The sequence below is a fragment of the Bicyclus anynana genome, chromosome 8, assembly GCF_947172395.1.
Source record: "Bicyclus anynana chromosome 8, ilBicAnyn1.1, whole genome shotgun sequence".
NCBI lineage: Eukaryota > Metazoa > Arthropoda > Insecta > Lepidoptera > Nymphalidae > Bicyclus > Bicyclus anynana.
In genome coordinates, this window is record NC_069090.1 from 6778494 (window position 1) to 6801209 (window position 22716).

At 39.1% G+C, this 22716-nt stretch overlaps 1 protein-coding gene across 1 annotated transcript; it reads left to right on the forward strand.

Moving 5' to 3' along the window:
- Positions 1 to 434: 434 nt before the first annotated feature.
- LOC112052813 (cullin-2) lies at positions 435 to 21565 on the forward strand. Its single transcript, XM_024092034.2, has 16 exons — positions 435 to 593; positions 2600 to 2682; positions 3602 to 3726; positions 4015 to 4110; positions 4433 to 4526; positions 5131 to 5205; positions 6076 to 6243; positions 6957 to 7104; positions 7810 to 8111; positions 8936 to 9043; positions 9636 to 9878; positions 10497 to 10661; positions 12304 to 12513; positions 13424 to 13676; positions 14705 to 14811; positions 15570 to 21565. Exons 2-16 carry the CDS (start codon positions 2614 to 2616, stop codon positions 15729 to 15731), a joined length of 2325 nt encoding a protein of 774 aa, XP_023947802.1. The 5' UTR covers positions 435 to 593; positions 2600 to 2613; the 3' UTR covers positions 15732 to 21565.
- Positions 21566 to 22716: the final 1151 nt, after the last annotated feature.

The window sequence follows — 22716 nt, forward strand, 5'->3', positions numbered from 1 at the left end:
TAGTCCGTCTAAAAATTACACGTGTGTGTAGTTGTTTAAACAGTAAAAATATAAAATACCTATGTATGGGGTCCAATATTTTGAAGTTTACTTCGGCGTCATAGTCCCCCTCAAAAACTACAAATAATTTTTTTTGGTGAATTTGGGTCCGAATTGCGATACAAGTCTATAGGTATTTGGTCTAAGAGTTCAACAGAGTTCAACAGTCATTGCTAGCAACACCGCCATGCAACTTGGCGACAAAAGCAAAAGGCAAAAGCACTCAAATATTCCTAGTTAGAAAATCAAATGAGTTCAAATTGTACTTTTTTGTTTTTTTTTTATTAAAAAATGCGACGGATGACGATGCGTCTATTTACTTCCCTGTCTAAGTTGAGTACTGATTAGCAATCTGTGGGCCTGACTCTGAGGCACTGAGGGCAATACAAATTAAAAAAAATATATATGTCAAACTGAATCTGTGACTGAATCTGAAATAAATCAACTTGCGAATTTCATGAATTATTTTCGTTTGATTATGTTTCACAAATTACGAAGCTAAAACGTATTTTGAACTAGAATTATACTGCTTCTATTAAAGACAGAGGACCGAAGTGAGTACACATGCAATGTTTACCTTTTTGTGTTATTAAATTTTGTGGCGTATTATTTATGTGTCGAATTGATAATGCTGAGTAATTTTGGTCAGGGCGCTTTATTCCTGTTTTGTTGCGATCTTGTCACGATGCCAAGACTGTTGCTGAGTGCCAAACAGGCTGCCTGATCCAAGACCTGTCTCAGAAACTTCTATCACGTACTCAAATAGATAATTTTCCATTTTCATATAAGATTTTCTGCTAGGTTATTATCATGGACTTCTAGTACTGAATATTGTTAGTTCTAGGTGTTAAGACCCAGTGGCTCTTCACAATTTAGTAATAATAACACAAACAATGAATAATTTCTAGTTCAAGGTTATCACTTACCTTGTTAATGACTTGACAGTAAATAAGAGAGACAAGTAGCAATTATTTGATAGTTATATAAAGTATTTCAGATACAACTCTGGATGTAAGTGTTGTCTGTGTAGTATTGAAAGCAATATTTTGGATTTTGTGAAAGAGTTAACCTAATAATTTTAAAATTTTATTATTGTGATACTGCATGAAATGTATGAAATGTGTACTACAGGCTTATAATAATGATGAAGAAAGTTTACAGACAAGTATTTAGCATTTAACAGGTGCATGTGTGACTGGTATGTAAAAGGTAAAGGAGCATCAGCTGTGAAAAAACATTATTAATTATTATCATTGGCCTGTTTGTGGTTGCTAAGCAAAGGTTCCATGATAATAACCAAGTTTAAATGTAGTCTTCCTCTATAATGCTTCAAATAATTGAACAATGCAATGTATGTTGTGTTGTCTTTCTTTTATATTAACACACAAATCCATTAGTACTTCAACTTACTACTTTTTTACTATGTTTATGTTGAGATGTATATCTTAGCAATCCATGGATTCACTGTGCAGGTGCCGGGTCCATTGCAAGGCAGAGAGAAAAACTCTGAGCAATATGCAGGACTTGTGACCAATGGATGTAGGGTTCTTCTTTCCTGGGCATTTTCCACACTTGGCCACTAAATATGTAGGGTTAAGGAATTCCTTGACAATCGATTAACACTTCCCTTCTCCGTTTGTGTTGTTCTCCCTGCCTAGCCTAATTTGTTAAGATCCTATTTGAACAGCTTTGAACACCCATTTTAATATAGGACTTGCTGCAGTTTTAGAGAGGCCAAGGTTTTTAAGCAAGTTATAAATTTTGTGCAAATAATTCTGAGAGGAGACTCGAGCTCAGCAGTGAGACGAATATGGATTGATAATGATGATGAAACAATTATTATGATTATTATTAAGTACTTCTTCCGAAAGCAAACTTCAGTTTTAAAGGAATAGAAGAACTACAATTTTACAGCATTATCAATTCTTTATTGATGTGATCTAAAATAAGATTGTCTCATATGAAGAGTGTTTTTTTTTTATATGAAACAGTCTTTATTGAATGTCATTCTTAATAGCCGGTCAGTCAACTGACATTTTTGGCACAGCCTTACAGCAGACAAATTGTATATATTTTTTTAAATTATCAATGCCATTATAAAAATCATCTTTATTTGAAACACATGGTATCCTCTGTGATTGTTGCATTTTTTTTGGATTTGGATGTTTGCCATTTTGACTGCAGTTCCTAACTTTTATCAAACTAATGTAGCAATCAATGGAGTCTTACAAATGGATATTAACCTGGACCATCTCTACCTATTTTATTTAACTAATAATTTAATAATAAATAAAATAGCTATTTTTTTCAAACAGCGTTTAGTTACATAGGTTTTAGGTTTGATCTGTTTACAAGTATAAACTGACTGAGAGTCTCCTGACATAGGCCTCCTCCAGCTGCTTCCACTGCACCCTTGTTTTTACTAATGCACATTTAAAATACTTGAAGATTAAGTAAATCACTCTTATACATTATAATCATCAGACTTTTGGTTAAAGGTTTCCCCATTACACCTAATACCTATACCTCATGAAATATTTTTTCTTATATATTATTACAGGTACATGAACTGAGATGCAAGTGATGTCTCTTAAGCCAAGGAATGTGGACTTCCAGGAGATGTGGGCTAGCCTCAAAGAGACTGTAAGTAGATAAACTACTTCTGCCATATAATTCTATTTGAATTTGTTTGTCTCACTAGAGTAAATAAATATGCTTTAAAAACAGTGTATCTAACAAAGAGTTGCCACAAATGTATCTGGTAATTTAGGACATAAGTTCTCATGATATGTTTCTAATATATAATATTTGGTTTAATTATTAAAAAATGCACTTCAAAGCTTGACAATTTAAGGTTATATGCTGCTCCTGAAACACACCATGGTCCAGATATTTTTGGTGTAGCTTTAATGAAATACCAAAGGTAAAGTTTGGTGGTCACCCAAACTTTTCTGACCCTGTGGCCAAGACTGGATCTAAAGTTGTGGCGGTCTTTTATCTTTGTCAAACTTACAGTTTTCTGGGGAATTTGACATTAATTTGATTTGACATATCTATACTATAATATTATTAAGAGACTGCAGGGCGTCAGGTACTTTTTATATAATTACCCACCATGTGTCAGTAATAAATATCTTAAAATAATAATCCAAGTATTTACAACATTCAACAACACACTCCAAATCTAAAAAAATTAATGACTGTCTTTGAAAACATTTGTCTGGTGCAATTGGGTGTGCTGTGGATCTCAACAGAGACATTCTTTGTCCAATTTCCAGCTCAAGTCAGTTCAGGAGCTTTTATTTTCGAAATTAAACAAAATCTCCTGAACTCACTCAGGTTGTTATCAACCTACCAGCAAAGATATACCACAAGCAAACATCCAAGCAATTTAGTGTTCCGGTATGATACTGTATAGAAACCGATCAGACGCATGGGTAGTAACTTGTTCCTCTTCCAAGTAAGCCTGCTTCCATGTTAGACTACATGGTCACTTAGCATCAGGTAGATAGCAGTCAGACGCAAACAAAGAACTGACAAATGAACTTTGATACTCTTCCAGGTGGCCGGGGTAGTGGCATTACAGGCAGTTGAGCGCGGCGTTTGGAACACCAGGTTCTCGGACGTGTATGCGCTGTGTGTGGCGCATCCCGAGCCGCTCGCCGATCGTCTCTACGACGAGACCAGGTTTTTATACTGCCATTATTTTTTTTTTTAAGTAAATCTTTATGCACTGTTGTCTTGTAGAGTAAGTTTGTTGGCATTACGAAAAGGTTTTAAGATGCATGCTGCCATCTATAGGCATAATGAAACCGGGTATCAAATTCCCTACTTGGGATGAAAGAGATGAGGATAACTATTCCAGCCGTTAGACATTTCTCTTTAATATGTCTTCAAGAGAAATGTGTTTGGTCGCATGCTAGGCCTACAGGCATCCCATAATTTAGATACTAAAATAGCACAATTTGTTGACAGGAACTTTCTAGAAGAGCATGTGGGGGGTTTGCTTCAAAGAGTACAACGTTCAGCACCGTTGGAAAGTAGTGACTATAACGATGGTCTTCTTAGCAGGTAAGATAAAACTTGTTTTGTCATTTCATCGTCATCATCATCATTAAAAGTGATGGACGTCCAGTACTGGAAATATTTATCTTGCATGGACCGTACAAACAAAACGGTCTCGAGCCGCCAGCATTCAGCAGCTTCTTGGTCCACTTAGTAGGGGTCGACCAACTCTGCGCTTTTTGGTGCGGGGTCGCCATTCCAGCACTTTGGTACCCCAATATGTATTCGCTCCTTGTCATTTACTTTTATAATAATGTATGTAATCTTGCCAATGCCCCAACTTAGTTACAACTTGTAGTTTGATTATAATTCATATATTTTTGAACAGATATGTGTCAGCCTGGCACGAGTACAGCCAGGGCGTGGCCTACCTCAACTCCCTGTATTCCTACCTCAACCTACAGCATGTCAAACGACAGAAGGTTAGTTTAAAGCTTTCCATACACATTATACTATTGTTAATAAAGTAGGGTAAAGTTGTTGTTACTAAAATAGGACTAGAAAAAAACTTTATTATAATATCTTAGGTCTGTCTTCCTTAGGCAATCTTACCCTACTTTATTATGAAGTATTTTTTTTTATTCAGTGACAAGTTAGCTCCAAGTCACTAGAGGCCTTCAAACAGAGGCTTGAGCGCCGTAAAAACAACCTGGCTGTCAAATTGTTAGAAGTTAGGAACTGCAAATTCCGCCTGAAAAGTTTACAACTTGCCAATATAGTATATACATATATACTATATTGGCAAGTTGTGACCTTTTCAGGCGGAATTTGTAGTTAATAATTAACTTAATATATTTAATTTTAATATATAGTTGTGATATTAATACATATATACTCATTCCTGGAGGGACGCTACATCAATGTAAGCAGTCATTTGATCGGATTAAGGTCCAGAGACTGATCTCCGATAGATAAAGGAACAAGAGAAAAAAGATGTTAGCCCTCGACTGCAATCTCATCTAATGTTAACTAAGATAAAAGCGGGCTTACAAAGAAGATATATACTTGAGCGGAATATTTATTCAGGTTTCAGATGCGGAAATAATTTACGGCTCTTCTGCGACTGTCAGCTGTCCTGAACACGATTCGAGACAGTTGGAGGTGTGTATTAAACAACTGAATTTTTAGTTTAGTCATTAATTAAGTAATTTACATCATGCATATTTTGGATTTCTCAGTAAAATTATTATTTGTATATATAAAAGTGAAAGGTAAACATGAAATATCGATAACCGCTAGAAATATTGTGGAGTGGTGGTTTATAGTTATTAGCAGTCCGCTAAAAACTGATTTTGCGACAGGGCTGGATTAAGGAAGTCTCAGGGCGGACTAAGTTGTCGTTGTTCTCTATTTAATTACAAATGTCATCATTAAATCAGGGTTCTGTTACGTAAGTCCACTGCAGCATTCTGTGGAGCGTAGAAGTGGAGTGTTAATCGATTATCAAGGAATTCCTTAACCCTACATCCATTGACCACAAGTCCAGGACTCTACTCGGAGTTTTTCTCTCTGCCACGCGATGGACCCGGCACCCGCACCGTGAAATGTGAATCCATGGATTGCTAAGATTGATCTCAATTAGTAAGATTGTTTGGCAGACCCCTTTTCTATTTTTAATACGCTTATTTTAGCTTCACTTGTAACTATGTGTGTATGTAAAAAAATCTTGGAATCTTAATTTGACCCACTTCCCGGTCTTCGATTAGTATAAAATTTTGCACACGCTCTGAGTTCTGATGACAATGCACGACTAGCTAAGAAACAAATCCAATATGGTGACCTCCCCAAGATGGCGGACTAGCTGTTTGAAATCCACCCCCATGATATGGATATCAAATGGAAGAGTCTGCTGTCAGGAATACGAAAAAAATAGTCACGTGACTTATATCCAATATGGCGAACAGGCTATTTGAAATGCACCCCCATGATATGGGTATCGTGTTTTTTTAAACTATTCATGTTATTCGTCAGGTGGGCGAGCTAGGTCTGGTGACGTGGGAGCGCGTGCTAGTGCGTCCGCTCGCCACGGCGCTCAGCTCGCGACTGGTGGCGGCGCTGAACGCGGCGCGAGACTCCTCCCCCGACCCCTCCACCGCCGACACTCTGCGCAGCGCCATACACAGCACCGTGCACGTACAGGTAACGTTATAATATTGTCACCAGTACTTCCCTAAGAGGTATCACGTGATCGCTTCTGATCTGTTATGATCGGCACTGTATAGATTTCCCCTCCAATACTGGTTGCCGCCAGGTACAGCAGTACCTTGTGAAGAGACATTTTCACAAGATACGTTTTACACTTACGGGGCCCCCGGACTACAGGGGCCCCGTAAGTGTGAAAGCAAAAATTTAATCAACAATGCTTCTCAGAGAAAAAAAAACATAAAAAGCTAAAGAGATTTTTGAGTTTTGCCGCTCGCTTTTGGGCACCCCAACTATTTTGATACAGGGCCCCTCCAAGACAAACTACGCCACTGCTACTGATGATGCCTATTGACTCTTGCACTCTCAGACCAATTATTGTATAGGACCTGCCTCGTTTGATGTTACTTTTCTGTCAAAGTATATGATCAACGATCTAATGCGATTATAAAAACTGTCTCTATAGTATCGATGTTAAATAGTTGTAATCGTGTTCGTCGGTTAAAGAGCTCCGTAGAAATATCTTTCTGTGTAATTGAATGGTGTAAAAAACGGACAAAAACTTCTAGTTTAGTATAAGACATACACGAAATCTAAGTTCGTTTTCCTCTGAAAATGACAGACAATTTTGTTCGTGACTATGAGTGCGATACAGGTCCTTGTGTAATTGGTCTGAGCTTGCACTGAAGTACACAGCAATGCTTCGGCAGGCGTTCCGCGTGCGCGCGCCGCTGTCGCTGTACGTGGAGCTGGTGCTGGAGCCGTTCCTGGCGGCGGCGAGCGCGCACCACTCGCGCCGCGCCGCGCACTTGCTGGCCGAGGGGGACGTGTCGCACTTCATGAAATATGTACTCGATGGTAAGCTTTTGGTGTAAAACTTCTCTACGCACGCTTCACTAGGGGAGTAAATTAACGAGTTACGAAAAGTGTGATTGGGTGATTGGTCTGCTGCCATCTACAGGCACGACGTGTGGGTCTTCTCCGACCAGTGCGTCGCGGGGGATCTTGCTTCCCTGGTACTCTATTCCAACTCCTCCCGGGGTTTAGGCTTTTCAGCCCAAGGGTATAGGTTGGCTAAATCCGTTGGCCCCGCGCGGTACGTGACGTCATCGCTATCCTACAGGCATAGTGAAACAGTGTTTGTTATTTTAAACCACCAGTAGATGGCGTTTTTAGAGAACTTTGAAACAATCCCTTTTTGTACTTCCTGTTGCATCCCGTGGGAACCGTAGATTTTTCCGTGATGAAAAGTAGCCTATGTGTTACCCAGATTAAAATATATTTCCATTCCAAATTTCAGCCAAATCTGTAAAAATCGCTGCAGTAGCCGCAGCGTAAAGAATTAACATACTTATACACTTACACACACAGACTTTCGCCATTATAATAATAGTGTGATTTCATAACCAAAGTCATTTATTAAAACTTTAATGGAATATATTTAATGTCGATACTCATAATATAATAGAAAGGAACAAACTGGCTTGGAGGGGATGTAACAATTTTCCCTATGTAATAATTTCTGTCAGTTTATTAGCGTAAAGTGATTTTCAATCTATGTAGGTCTCGAACGCGAGCTTTCGTTGGCGCGCCGTTTCCTCCACTCGTCCTCAATAGAGGCAGTCAGAGCATGTTACGAGCAAGCGTGCGTGGAGGCGCACTTGCCCGCGCTGCATGCGGACATCGAGCGCCTTCTGAAGGAGGCCAGCGCCGGCAGCATCGAGAGACAGGACGACTTGCGGCGCATGTACGCCTTGCTCAAACCGCTGGGAGCCAACGCTATGCGGCCCTTGGTGGATGCGGCTCACCAGCAGGCCGTGAGGGATGGCATCGCGCTGCTGGACGCGGAGCATCCTAAGGACGAGGTTGGTATTTAAAAATGCGCGTATTAGAAATCCTTGTAGGTCTCGAATGACAGCTATCGCAACGCTCCTTCTCCTTAATAAGACCTCAGCTGCGTTACCGGGGTTTTTGGGCCAGCGCAGAATCATTTGAAGGGCAAGTTAACTCGACATGTCCTTAATAAAGGCAATTAGCGCATGTTACGAGCAAGGATAGCATCGCTTTGTTGGACGCGGAACATCCTAAGGACGAGGTTGGTATTTAAAAATACGCGTATAGAAATCCTTGTAGGTCTCGAACGCCAGCTATTGCAACGCTCCTCCTCCTTAATGGGAACTCAGTTGGGTTACCGAGGTTTTTGGGCCAGCGCAGAATCATTTCAAGGGCAACTTTACCTAACATGTCCTCAATAGAGGCAGTTAGTGCATGTTACGAGCAAGGCTAGCATCGCTCTGTTGGACGCGGAACATCCTAAGGACGAGGTTGGTATTTAAAAATGCGCGTATTAGAAATCCTTGTAGGTCTCGAATGCCAGCTACCGCAACGCTCCTCCTTCTTAATGAGATTATGAGACCTCAGCTGCGTTTTGGGGTTTTTGGGTCAGCGCAGAATCATTTCAAGGGCAAGTTTCCTCCACATGTCCTCAATAGAGGCAGTTAGCGCATATTACGAGCAAGCGTGCGCGCACTTTCCCGCGCTGCATGCGGACATCGAGCGCCTGCTGAAGAAGGCCAGCGCTGGCAGCATAGAGAGACAGGACGACTTGCGGCGCATGTACGCCTTGCTCAAACCGCTGGGAGCCAACGCTATGCGGCTATTTCTAATAGAAGTGTATACTTATTTACAGGCTCATTCACACTTCGTGCAAGCGATGCTGTCGCTCCATCACAAGTACAGCGAGCTGTTCTCTGACGTGTTCGGTGGGGCGCAACCCTTTGTCGGAGCTTTGGACAAAGTAAGCAGTTCACGTCACATGCTATTAAATTATCTCATACTAGCTGACGCCGCGCGGTTTTACCCGCGTGGCAGGAAGGAAACTTATAGGCTATATATTATCCCCATATTCCTACGGGAACGGGAACCAGCGGGCATCAGCTAGTATTCAATAAAATCCCAAATTCAGAGCAAATTCATCCTTAACACCACCGGGTTCCACTCGCTGGCTAGTTTGAAACCATCTTCCTGATTGATTAATTAATTATTAAGAAATTATTTGTGGCTTTTGAATCTAGTAGACTCTTCACCTTTCTTGTATATTAATTATTCTGTGGGTTTTTTTTTATTCTTTACAAGTTAGCTCTTGACTACAATCTCACCTGATGGTAAGTGATGATGCAGTCTAAGATGAAAGCGGGGCTAACTTGTTAGGAGGAGGATGAAAATCCACACCCCAAAAATTTCAATTCTGTGGGTGTAGGTTGACGATTAAGTTTCTATGTAAGTAATTGATTTTGTTTTTAATTGTAATCTTATCGTATCGTATCTTATTTATTTGTTGTACCAAAAAAAAAAAAAAAATCAGTATAATGGCAAATGTCGTTGGGCAGGCGTGCAGCGCTGTGGTGAACCGGCGCTGGTCGGGCGAGTCGTGCGCGCGCGCGCCCGAGCTGGTGGCGCGCTACTGCGACGCGCTGCTGCGGCGGCGCGCGGCCGACGCGGAGGCGGACGACAAGCTCGCCGCCGCCATCGTCGTCTTCAAATACGTGGACGACAAGGACGTCTTCCAGAAGCACTATGCGCGCGCGCTGGCCAGAAGGCTCATACACCAGCTGTCTGCATCCATGGAGCAGGTATCTTCTTAATCTCATGGTCTATAATACTCGTAAATAACGTGCCTTTCTGTTAGTGAAACGATTATGAAAATCCGTTCAGTAGATTCAGAGATACACAAGCTTTACCTCGTTATAATATTAGTATAGATATAGATTACTAACTTTAGTCTATTAGCCATCTAATATAATTATTAAACATCAAATTCATTGATAACGAAATAAATAGTTGTTAATACAAATTAAAATTTAAAAGTTTGTAGAATCCAACTGTTATTTAACTTCAGATTGACACACGATCTTTGACATGGAATTTAGTTTTTCACAAATCCAAAAACGAATAACAAACAAACAATCATATCATCAAAATCATCAGTTATCGCAAATCTCGGGAAACCTTGGATTTTTTTGGGATAAAAAGTAGCCGGCAAAGACGTACCGTTCCAATTTAACGTTCCGGTACGATGCCGTTTAGAAACCGAAAGGGGTGTGGATTTTCATCCTCCTCCTAAGAAGTTAGCCCGCTTCCATCGTAGACTGCATCATCACTTACCATCAGGTGAAATTGTAGTCAAGGGCTAAGGGGTTTATAATATTAGTAGGATAGGAAGTAGGATATATGTTCCTTGTTGTTACCAGGAAGAGGCAATGATCAACCGTCTAAAGGCAGCGTGCGGTTACGAGTTCACCAACAAACTGCACCGCATGTTCACTGACGTGGCCGTCTCCGCCGACCTCAACGCCAAGTTCCAGCAGCATCTGAGGGACAACAACCTGACTACCAACAGCGGCTTCTTTATACAGGTAATTTATGCTAAGTATCCTGCATGCTTGGAGTTTCTCTGCGTGATCAGAAATGAGATCTGTAGAATTCAAATTCAAATTCAAAATTAATTTATTTTAATGAGGCTTATTTTTCAAGCACTTTTGAAACGTCAAGTTATGTCATAATTTAATTTAATGGTGGTAATTATAGTCGGAAACTTAAAATTTAAGTTACGAGGATTTTAAAGGCGCCTTGGTCCGAGAATAGCCCATAACAAACACAGCAAAGGTTTATTTTTATTTTGTTTAGAAACTAGAACTAAGTATGTACACAAGTCGTATAATGCAGTTAATTATCATTTATATAATCATTATAATAAGACTTTCCTAGAAGCCTGCATTTAATAAACAACAACTAGCTTTTTGAGAGACATGTAATAGAATTGAGGAGATCCGCAGAAGAACCAAAGTCACTGACATAGCTCTGTGAGTCGCAAACCTGAAGTGACATAGTTCGAAGAGCCGGTGGATGTTGGGTCCCAAGGTGCTGGAATGGCGACCCTGCATCGGAAAGAGCAGTGTTGGTCGGGCTGCAAAGAGCCGCTGATGCTGGTGGTTATATGACCTATTTCCAGCAATGGACACCTTTCGGCTGATCATGATGATAATCCACTATAATCAGCAAATGAATAAATATTTTTTCAAGTAAAATTTCTTTATGCACGCTTGACTTGGGAAGAAAGTTGCTTCGTTCGTTACGAAAAGTATATTCGAGCGAGGCTTTTAAGATGCGTGCTGCCATCTACAGATGCAGTGAAACAGTGGTTGTTATTTTAAACTACCAGTAGATGGCGTTCTTATGGCACTTTGAAACAATCCCTTTTTGTTCAAGAACCTATTGCCATGCAGTTACGCCTGTGGCTCATAGATGGCGTTTTTATTTTTGAAAGAAGCTTTACTTCAGTCGTGTGATTTAACCACACTCTTGTTTTTGGATATTTATTCAAATCGGTTGCGCCGTTTATGAAGACTGCTACCACAAATATTGTGACACTAGATTTTTATTTATTATATCATTTTTATAATAGGTTTAGGTAGTTAATTTAGTTAAATATTATTGTTTTAGTTAGTGTAAATAATTGTACATGTCTGCTTATGAATTAATTTTTGATCATAAATTTAATTTTTTTGAATTGAAATTAAATACAAAATTGCACACTTAATATATATCTATACTCCGCGACATCCTTTCGTCCAAAATTCCTCAGTGCCTGAAGACGAAACTCTTCGAACAGTGCGTGTTGCCAGTGATGACTTACGGATCCGAGACCTGGTCGCTAACTGTGGCCCACATAAAAAGGCTCAAAGTCACTCAGCGGGCGATGGAGCGAGCTATGCTTGGGGTTTCTCAGCGTGATCGAACCAGAAATGAGGAGATCCGCAAACCAGTCACTGATATAGCTCAGCGAGTCGCGAAGCTGAAGTGGCAATGGGTAGGCCACATAGTTCGAAGAGCCGATGGACGTTGGGGTCCCAAGGTGCTGGAATGGCGACCCCGCACCGGAAAGCGCAGTGTTGGTCGATCCCCCACTAGATATGCTCGCGGCTCGAGATCGGCTGTTAATGATGATGATGAATATATATACATAAAAAAAATGACAAATGCTGAATTTGCGAGTAGGTACTACAAGCGGGCGCGTGGCCGCTGGGCGGAGCGATGGCGCCGCTAGCGCCGCCCGCGCAGCTGGAGCGGCCGGCGAGACTGTTCGAGGCCTTCTACCGCGCCTCGTTCAGCGGCCGCCGCCTCGCCTGGCTGCACCACTTGTGCACCGGCGAGCTGAGGACGAAATACACGCAGCGGATGTACCACCTTAGCGGGACCACGCCTCAGGTGAGAATAGATTAAATTATAGAATAGAGGGTTACAAACGCCTTAGGGCCGGCCGGCTTTGACTGACACGTCAGTTGACTATTTGTAAAGATTCTACCACCGGTTCGGAAGGCAGGCTCTGCTGAGAAGATACCGGCAAGAAACTCAAAAGTTGCTCTTTTGAAAAAGTCGTACGGTATTGTAATTTACAATTGATATCAATTACAATTTCTTATAGTTTTATTTCCTGTGTGAAGGTGGAAGCTGATCCAATGGCCTCCAAGCACCTTTATCGTTACGGAACTCATCAATAGTGTAGGAAGCTCGACTAAGTAAATGTTTTAAACACATTGCTTAAAGTTGTGCATTGGCAAGTCCATCACAGTCTTGGGGATCTTGTTATAGAAGAGTACACCCAAACCTACAAAAGATTTTTTAACTGTTTGGAGACAATATGCAGAAATAACTGACTTATGCCCGTGTCTAGTAAGACGTGGGTTTAAATCTCCTTTTCGTTTGTACAAATTAGTATTCAGTCTTCGTGAATTTAAAGTTAGTAGTTATGACCTAACAAATGAACTAACTAAAAATGACTATGTAGTTAGTCTGTACGCCGTAGAAGTAAGTGCGAAAGGATTACCAGCAAAATCTCTCTATAACTTGCTTACAATCTTGACCTCTCTAGAAGTGCAGTTAGTTCTATATTAGATCGAGTATCCAAAGCTGCTCTAATAGGATCTTACCAAATTTGGCTAGGCAGGGAGAACAACACTTCCTTAACCCTACATCCCGTAGTCACAAGTTCAGGACTCTACTCGGAGTTTTTCTCTCTACCACGCGATGGACCCGGCGCCCGCAAGGTGAATCCATGGAATGCTAAGATATACGTCTCTCTATTTCGTAAGAAATTAAAAAAAATATAATCCTACAGTGCGCACTACTCCTAATGTTCGAGAACGCAGACGTCGTGTCGGCGAGGGAGGCCCGTGAGACCTTGCAGGTCTCAGAGGAGGCCTGGTCCAGACACGTGAAGCCTTTGCTAGACGCGGGCCTCCTGACCGCAAAGGGGGACCTCCGTTTGGAGTCCCCGGAAAATGACGAAGGCGAATTGGCGTTGAATTTAAGTTTCACCTGCAAAAGGACTAGGATAAAACTGACATGCGCGGCCGCACCTCCTAATCAAGGTAAATAACTTTTTTGCAAACATGCCTGGAAAGGAGATGGTCCATTTCAGGTCCACTCTTGTACCCCGTATCATTAAAATTTTAAAAATACAAGGATTTTAATAAAATTTATTAAAGTGAATAAATCTAACTAAATAAAATGAAAACACAAGTTTTTGAGCTATATCAAGATGGCGCCCATAGAGCAACTATGACATGACAATTGACAGCAAACGTCAAATCGATTACTGCATTGAATAAGTCATCTATCCGCCTTAATGTTGCATTTCTTGGGAGATAATGAATATTATTTCGAAAGAATCAAAGTAAATTCGTAGATTTGTATAATCAAAAATATAAAAAAAAAAATATCTTCTTTTATTTCCGTTAGGGTACGATGACTGATCCTGGGCTCCGTAGAATTTTGGACCATTTCCTTTGAGTATTATTTTGACAACCTTCTTCGAGATAAATCGAACTTGCTGTAATGTCGAGCAGCGGCCGGCAATAGTTTTATGAAAATCCACACATGTTGTGTTTAGCGGCCAAATAAATCTAATATATAAAATTCTCGTGTCACAGTTTTCGTTGCCATACTCCTCCGAAACGGCTTGACCGATTTGATGAAATTTTTTGTGCTTATCCGGTATCTATGAGAATAGGCCAATATCTGTTTTTTATACCCCTAAGGGTAGGGGTAGGGTAGAGGTAGTTGAATGTTTACATCGAGTTTCACGCGGACGAAGTCGCGGGCGTCCGCTAGTTAATATATAAAAACATATTTTTCGTGTAATTTAAAAATGGAACGATCTTTTACTCCGTAAAAGACATGACAACAATGGCGACCAAAGAGGTAACTTATCAAAGGTTTAATTTAAATTTCGAACTGGCTTGCACATCGAAAGCAGTTTAGTGAAAAAAAATTACTTTGCGCGTAAAAAACTATTGTTGTAAATGACCCGTGCCTTTATGTGGATCATGATAGATAGATAATATGGATGATGATGATGATGATTATAATATTGATGATGATGATGATGATATTTCAGGCACCGGCACAAACAGCGGCACAAGCAGCGGCGAGACGGCGCACTGTGATGACGACAGGAAAATGTACCTACAGGCGGCGCTCGTTCGCATCATGAAACAGAGAAAGGTGAGTATATCAACTTCATAGGAGACTAGCTGACGCCGCGCGGTTTCACCCGCGTGGTTCCCGTTCCCGTAGGAGTACGGGGATAATAAATGAAAGGGATGGCGATATTCCCAGTCGCGCCGCTATTGGTCGAAATTTTATCTATTTCTCTTCATGAGATACGTCCTTGTTCGCATGATACAACATAGTTTAAACTATCATGATGATGATGCATAAAGTTATTATTCACTAGCAGACGTTCCGCGGTTTCATCTGCATAGTTCCTGTTTCCTTGGGATATAATACAATCTACGTTACTTAGTGAAAATGTAGCTTTTAAATGGTGAAAGAATATTTTAAATCTGTCGAATTATTTTTTGAGTCAAATCGAAATAAATGAAAGAGCAAAAAATGAAATCAACTCAAATCTTACCTCTTTATAATATCAGTTTGAATTATACATTCAAAACGTTGACCTCTTATAATAAAAAAACGCACAATCATGTAGAAAATTTCACTTAAAAACTGACCAATTTTGCTTTGACCGTTTTAGAATTATTGGTAAAGAAAATTATACCTAAAGGCCTTTAAATATAGTTCAACATTTAGTAGAATCCCAAATTCAGAGCAAAATCAACCTTAAGTATTATGTTTAAGGTAGAATTTGCAAGTGCGACTACTTGAATTGAGTTCCAAGAAGTTATGTTTCACACTCATTGAGTGGGGATTGTGCGTCCACTTTTAAATAGGAGGTCGATGATTCAAAACGATGTTTCCAGGTACTCCGTCACACGGAACTAATACAAGAGGTGGTGTCACAGGCGCGCGGCTCGTTCGCGCCATCTGTCGCCATGATCAAGAAATGTATCGAAGCGCTCATAGACAAGCAATACCTGGAGCGAGCGCCCGGCACGCTCGACACCTACTCGTACCTCGCGTAGAACGTATACCGCCACCGTCTTGACATTACTCGAGTCTTGATACTTGGAACTGAGATAGGATTATAATAGGTTCTATGTAGTATGGTGCGGGTGACAGTTGTTATGCAACTAGAGATTTTTTTGAACTAAACCCTTTTACGCACGCTGGTGAATGCTCAGACTGATTACATAAAGACTAGCCTTGCCTTACCTTATCAGTCGATTGACGTCCTCTGCTGGACATAGGCCTCTTGCATGGAGGCTAGCGGCTCCCTGCAACCCGCTTGATATCCTCGGTCTACCTAGTAGGGGTCGACCAACACTGCGTTTTCCGGTGCGGAGTCCAGCACCTTGGGACCCCAACGTCCATCGGCTCTTCGAACTATGTGGCCTGCCCATTGCCACTTCAGCTTCGCGACTCGCTGAGCTATTTCAGTGACTTTGGTTCGTCTGCGGATCTCCTCATTCCTGATTCGATCGCGCAGAGAAACTCCAAGCATAGCTCGCTCCATCGCCCGCTGAGTGATTTTGAGTTTTCTAATAAGGCATAGTCAACGACCAAAGAAAAGACTAGCATAGAACCCAAATTCATGAACAAAATTGTCTTGTTGTTTTCTCGAGAGATGGCGCTTCTAACTGCTAATATTTTTCAAATTTCTCTTTTATGTATTGATTTATTTTTGAAAGAAGTTTTCTTTAGGGTCCGTACTTTTACGAGGAATTCTTATAGTTTTGGCCATGTCCGCCTGTCTGTCCGTCCGCGGTTTAGCTCAGTGACTATTACTACTAGAAATCTGTAATATACAATGAGTGTGTTACAAATGGCAACAGTCATAAAATGAAATATTTTATTTGGGTATCTGATGCCGTGCTGGTTTTTTATAATAAATTAATTTAAATAACACTCACGCTAGTTAAAATTGTAAAATGGGGTACCTGAATTTATTTTTCTCGTTTTTCTCACAATGTGGGGTATTGATGGATAGGTAAGGGGTCTGTGAAATACTATTTTTGATTTAGGGATCCGTTTGTGAAATACTAAGGTTCAAAGTGCAAATTTTTGTTACAAGTCAAGTGTCCCCCCAATTAATCGGTGGTTTATAGATACGTGAAAAAAATCACAGAAAGTTGGATTTATAATTAAATGAGAAGGAAAACTATAACATTTAAGTAGCAATTGTCAGTTAAAGAGTTAGCCAACTTAACTATAGGTTGTCAATTTGATTGCCTCCCATGATATGCGGGCGACGGGCAGGGACGGGAATCGTACGCGCGGGACAGAGGGAAAGGCTGCGCGGTTATGAAATCGTGCGCTTGGGGCATCGTCACCCGCCTCCCGGCCCGCACGGATCATCGGGAGTGTTGCCAAGCTATAAGCATTGATATGTCAGCCACACCATCCTATATTAAACGAACAATAGGTTGCCTATACACAACTTTCGCATGCTTTAGACTTGCACAGGTATACTGTAAAAGTGAATTTAAAGATGTTTGTGCAACTTTTTTGCTATCGCTACAATAGCGGGCATACGAGTCACCTGGGCCCTTAGCCATGCGGCACGTCGATTCTCTGTCTACAAACGCTAACGCTTCGTAACTAACAGAACTGGGAATGACATACGATCGACAACTATACTATAACTATACTGTCTATACTGAATGTCATTCCGATAATATTTTTTATTTTCGAAGCGTTAGCGTTTGTAGAAATAGAATCGACATGCTTGTCACGCTTGAAAAATAGCATTAAAATCACAAATCCTGGAGCAATAATAAGTATGAAATAAATTAAAAAAGATTTATAAATATTTTAATCATGTCATAAAAATCTCATATTATCTAATAACATGGTTTAAACATGCCTCTATCATAATATTTTGAATCACTATTTTTTTTTAATTGTGGCAATCCATAAGAAGACGTAAAATTATTAGATATATTATATTTGTGAAAATAAATAAATTGTTTTTATTATTTCTATGTCTTTTTATATAGGGGCACCTATACAAGCAAATTATATCAAAAAAACCTCAATTAATTAGGATCTAGAAAAAGAGATTGCTCTATAAACTGAATATAATCGACTTATTTCTTTGTCTTAGGCAATGCATTATACTAATGCAATATAGTATTCTATAAACGCAGCAGTTGGAATTGTTAAAAATACTATTACTATTTCTCTTTGACTTGGGCAATGCAAAATTCAAATGAAGAATGTGCTTATACTTTCGAAAACAGATTTGGCTCAACGTACTTTTGGTAAACGGGTTTCGATGTCACACGCCCTCCACCTGTGTCACTTTGAGTAATTTAACAATTGTGTTTTTGGTGCTTTACACACACAGGCATATGTGATGTTACTTTACTATTAAATCCTAAACAAAACTGTCTTGATAATAAAACAATTATATCATACATACGTTGATTGTTGTATTTTAACTGATTTCAAAAAAGGAAGGTTATTAATTTGACTATGTTTTTTTTAATCTGATATTTATTTTAACCAATAAATTAAACGAAAATTAAAAATCATTTGACACGAGTATTGAATATGACGGTGGGGTACTATTTATTATAAATACATATTAGACTTAATTAGACATCGTAAGAATGGATAAATAATTATTATTAATACTATATCAGAGGATCATGGATCTCTATGGATGAAGATCACCAAATTTTAAATTTATATCCTTTGGTACAAAAACCTATTACACTAAATTGACAGGTGTAAAAATATTACTTAAAGGTACTGCTTATCTTTACTGCAGAGTACTTTTTAACCGACTTCAAAAAGGAGGAGGTTCTCAATTCGGTCGGTATTTTTTTTTTAATTTTTTTTTATGTATGTACACCGATGACTGTGTCACCGATGATGATGAATGTTACGTATACCGTGGACTGCCAAACGTACAAATGTATCAATTCTTTCACAGCTTCAAATTAAAACACGTCTCTCAACCATCTGTCTACAGCGCATCCTCAGTTATTTTGGGCATATCACACGCCGTGGTAACGATAACTTGGAGAAAATTATTATGGTGGGAAATGTGGAAGGCAAACGGCCACGAGGTAGATCTCCAACCCGATGGTCGGATCTTCTCAAGGAAACAGGAGCCCGCACCTTTTACAGTGCCGTCCAAATGGCCAGCGACCGTACTCGATGGAGGAACATTGTATACCAAAAGATGACTCGCCATGGTGGTCACGATCCTCAGTCATGAGGGACCGACTGTAGAGAGAGACACCGATGACTCAAAGACAAATAATTATATAACTGTTATGTGCGCCTATTGTTTATATGCATATCAGAATTCTTTAATATGTGTATTGTTGGCGTGCTTTATATAAATAAATAAATAAATAAGACTCCTGGACCGATTTCAAAAATTCTTTTTTGTTTGAAACGGTATAGTCCCCATTTGGTCCCATTGCCATCATGTCAAGATCTGATGATAGAATCCTGGAGAAATTTCGAATTAAGACAACACTGGCTAAGCACCGCCTTCATACTGATCAGCAGGTAGAACATATTGTGGTGTTATTTTTCGCTTTTTAGTTTAGTGGGTACGTTTTTAGGTTTTGAAGTCGGTTGTATTTTATTTATTAAATTTTTTATTGATCTGTCAATTTTGTGTAATTTATAAAATAGGCTGCAGCTGAATTGACTATTTATCAAATTAAAATTAAAGGTCTTCTTGTTTCAATAAGTAATAAATCGAAAAGTGTAGAAGTTAAAACTGTCAATTTAGTGTATTTCAAAACTGGGATCGATAAGCAAATGGGCGTTACATTAAATATTGTGCATTGTGAATTCGAAAAGTTAAAATACCTAACTTTAGACTATTTGTACCCAAATACAGACTATAGAAATGACTCTATAAATTATGAATGCTTTTCTGAAATGATCTCAATGGGCTAATTCACTATTATGTCACTGTCATGTAACAAATGTCATCCGGTGACAAAGTAGAGTCCTTTTCATGAAAGAAGTCCCGCGGCTAAAACCTGAACTAAAATTACAACGCCTTACAGAAATAACAATATGACCGCCATTACCAAACAATGAACGCCAGACATTAACATCGCGTCTGGGGGACTTCTTTCATGAAAAGGACTTCATGACATTTATGGATGACATTTCTTAATTGATTTTATGTTTATTTTAGTTGATAATAAAGACCAAAATAGTGAATAGCAACAGATCATTTAAAAGACAGATTGATTTATATGCTAAACAAAGAAAATTAATTTTGTAGTAGAAGTACCCTTCGTGCGGATTTTAACAAAATAAGTGCCACAACTTTTCTCAGATCTTTGCCTTTTGACGTGACAACGTCTTATAAATTGGTTTGCCGGGTGACACTTCAAGAAACTGCGTTACGCTCCGCTCACGTTATGCGCTCACAATGAGAGCGAGTGAGAGGCACGCGTCCCTTCCACTCGGGCATGGTTAGCCCGCCTAAGAGCGAGAGAGACAGACATAAAAAGTGAAAGGCACGCGTCCCTTCCACTCGAGCACAGTTAGCCCGCCTAAGAGCGAGAGAGAGAGAGTGAGAGAGATAGGCATACACACCGGTTGAAATTATGAATATTCACATTAAAATTATTTTACCACTCAAAGTCGTTGTCACGTAAAACTTTCGCCCGTATACCGACTTTACAGGCAACCAATTTTTTTTTTCAAGATTTTTCCTAATCTTGAAATTATTACAGAGAGACCTAACACTTGTACCTACAATGTAAAAAATACATGCTATAGAAAGTATTTTAAGAGCTGTTGTATATTGTAGTTTAACCTAGTTGTAATCGTTATTGGCTTTCGACTATGTCAAACATTTTCTGTTAAACTTATACTGAATAAACAAACTATGTCTCAGAGGCCTGCTTCCTACTAAGCATTTGCGTCATAATTTTTGCAGATAATGATAAAAACATATTGTAGAGTCCTTTTCATGAAAGAAGTCCCACGGCTAAAACCTGAACTAAAATTAATAGCGCATTACACAGACAATAAGACCGTCATTACCACATGTCAATGAGCCGCTTTAAATAATCTATCTATCCGCCATTTCGCTTACTAAAATTAAGAAAATCTATCTTTCTGTTCTTATGTACTTTTCATTAACCTACTGACAGATAGTTTGACTCTTGCTTGACTGTTACTGATAATCGAGGATAGCTATCTATCCGTAATTTTGGGTAGGTTATTGAAAACGGCCGTAAGATTAGCGCCGCGTTTGGAGGACTTTTTTCATGAAAAGGACTATAACATCGGAATCTACGTCAATTAACTTAGAGTCAAAATCAAGCGTTGCCTACAACACTAGTTTGACTATACGTTGATTAAATGATCGACTCGTCGACATAGATTGTGACAAATATTCACCAGAATCCGATGCTGTGACCTTGGGTTTAGAAACAATGCTATTTGCTGCGTACATTTCCCTCCCTCACTCACTTCAAATTAAGGCTTACCTGAAAAATTCACGTACATTTTTACCGTCGACACGTAAACTGAAATTATTGATTACCTGATGATTTTGTTGCATACTAATATGTATTGTACCATAAATTAAATTGCATTTCATTTCTAGATATATCTATATTGATTAATAAATAGCATTTTCTTAGACTACTTAAAACTTCTGCTTTTATTTTAAGTAGTCTTCAAATGTAGTGAAAATATAAAAATGGTTTGTTTAGTATCTTTTTATATATGTATTAAACATAACACTAATAAAATGTGTAAAACTTTGTGTCGCCGGTAGAAAAGGTCTCTTATTTACTCGATAAGTGGTGAGTTTATACCTAATACATAAATAAATTAATAAACATTGTACGGATGCCGTTAATTTGAGTTTTATTTGCCAACCACAATCAAAATGAAAAAAAGTAGGTAGTAAACTATAGAATAAGCAGCGTTTACAAATCTATACCTATAATAAATCTGTAGAAGTCAATTCTGTAGGTACCTACCTAAAATATATTTCCAAAAAAACTATTAGGCGTGATTATTAATACTACGATACGATACTGATGCCAAAAATGCAATCAGTAATATTTTTGTCTGTCTGTCTGTATGTTCGTTATAGAAACAAAAACTACTTGACGTATTTTAACGAAACTTGGTACAACTGTTATTTACACTCCTGGGCATGTTATAGTATACTTTTCATCGCGCTACGATTAATAGGAGCACAGCAGTGAGGAGAAATGTTGGGAAACGGGAGAAATTACTCCATTTTTTAAGCTTCCGTCGCGTGTGCAGCCTTTATAGGTAGGGACGGGGTAGGGTAGGCTAGGGGTAGTACTAGTTGAAAATTTACATCGACTTTCTCGCGGAAGAAGTCGCGGGCGTCCGCTAGTATTAAAATAATTGTGTAAAATTGATATTACATTTACCTACTTATTACACAATGATAGTGATAGGCGTTTATAAATGCTTATATTAATGTTTAGTATTTTTAAAATATTTTATTTCTAACAATAGTTTGTAAGATATTTTACAATAGATTACCTAATTGAATCGGAATTTAGTATATATTTGTACCACTATGTCGTAACTACACATTTACGACATAGGATATAGCACCTACTACATAATAGGACAGCGCAGAGCCTGTGCCCTACATACTCGCCTCGAAATGAACGGTTTGCTTGTGATATCCATATTTTGTGTGCTGCAGGTAAGACTTATTATAAATTGTTTTATTTATTACTAAAATAACATTTCATAAAAGATGTTTCATGGTTGTTGTGTGCTGTGTTTGTGGCGGCATCTGGTCAACAGCTCCAACTGAAAACCAGCGCTGCATGCTCTTTTCATTTAAAGAGTATGTAACATTATGCTGAGTTGGCTCCCTACTGGGTTATGCCACACATCGCAGAATATTGTCCTGACGATTAATAGAACAAATTGTGTTGTGTGGCATAATTCATTAATAAAGTTTTTTTCTTTCATATTTGTAACGCCATCTGGTAGGTACTAAGGTATTTTTTTGTT

What these genes read in the sequence shown, in the direction of transcription:
- LOC112052813 (XM_024092034.2), top strand. Translation starts at nt 2,614, where the DNA reads ATGCAAGTGATGTCTCTTAAGCCAAGGAATGTGGACTTCCAGGAGATG. An exon ending in AGCATGTCAAACGACAGAAG is followed by an intron (nt 4,527 to 5,130) that starts GTTAGTTTAAAG and finishes ATATTTATTCAG; the next exon opens with GTTTCAGATGCGGAAATAAT. An exon ending in GCATCATGAAACAGAGAAAG is followed by an intron (nt 14,812 to 15,569) that starts GTGAGTATATCA and finishes CGATGTTTCCAG; the next exon opens with GTACTCCGTCACACGGAACT.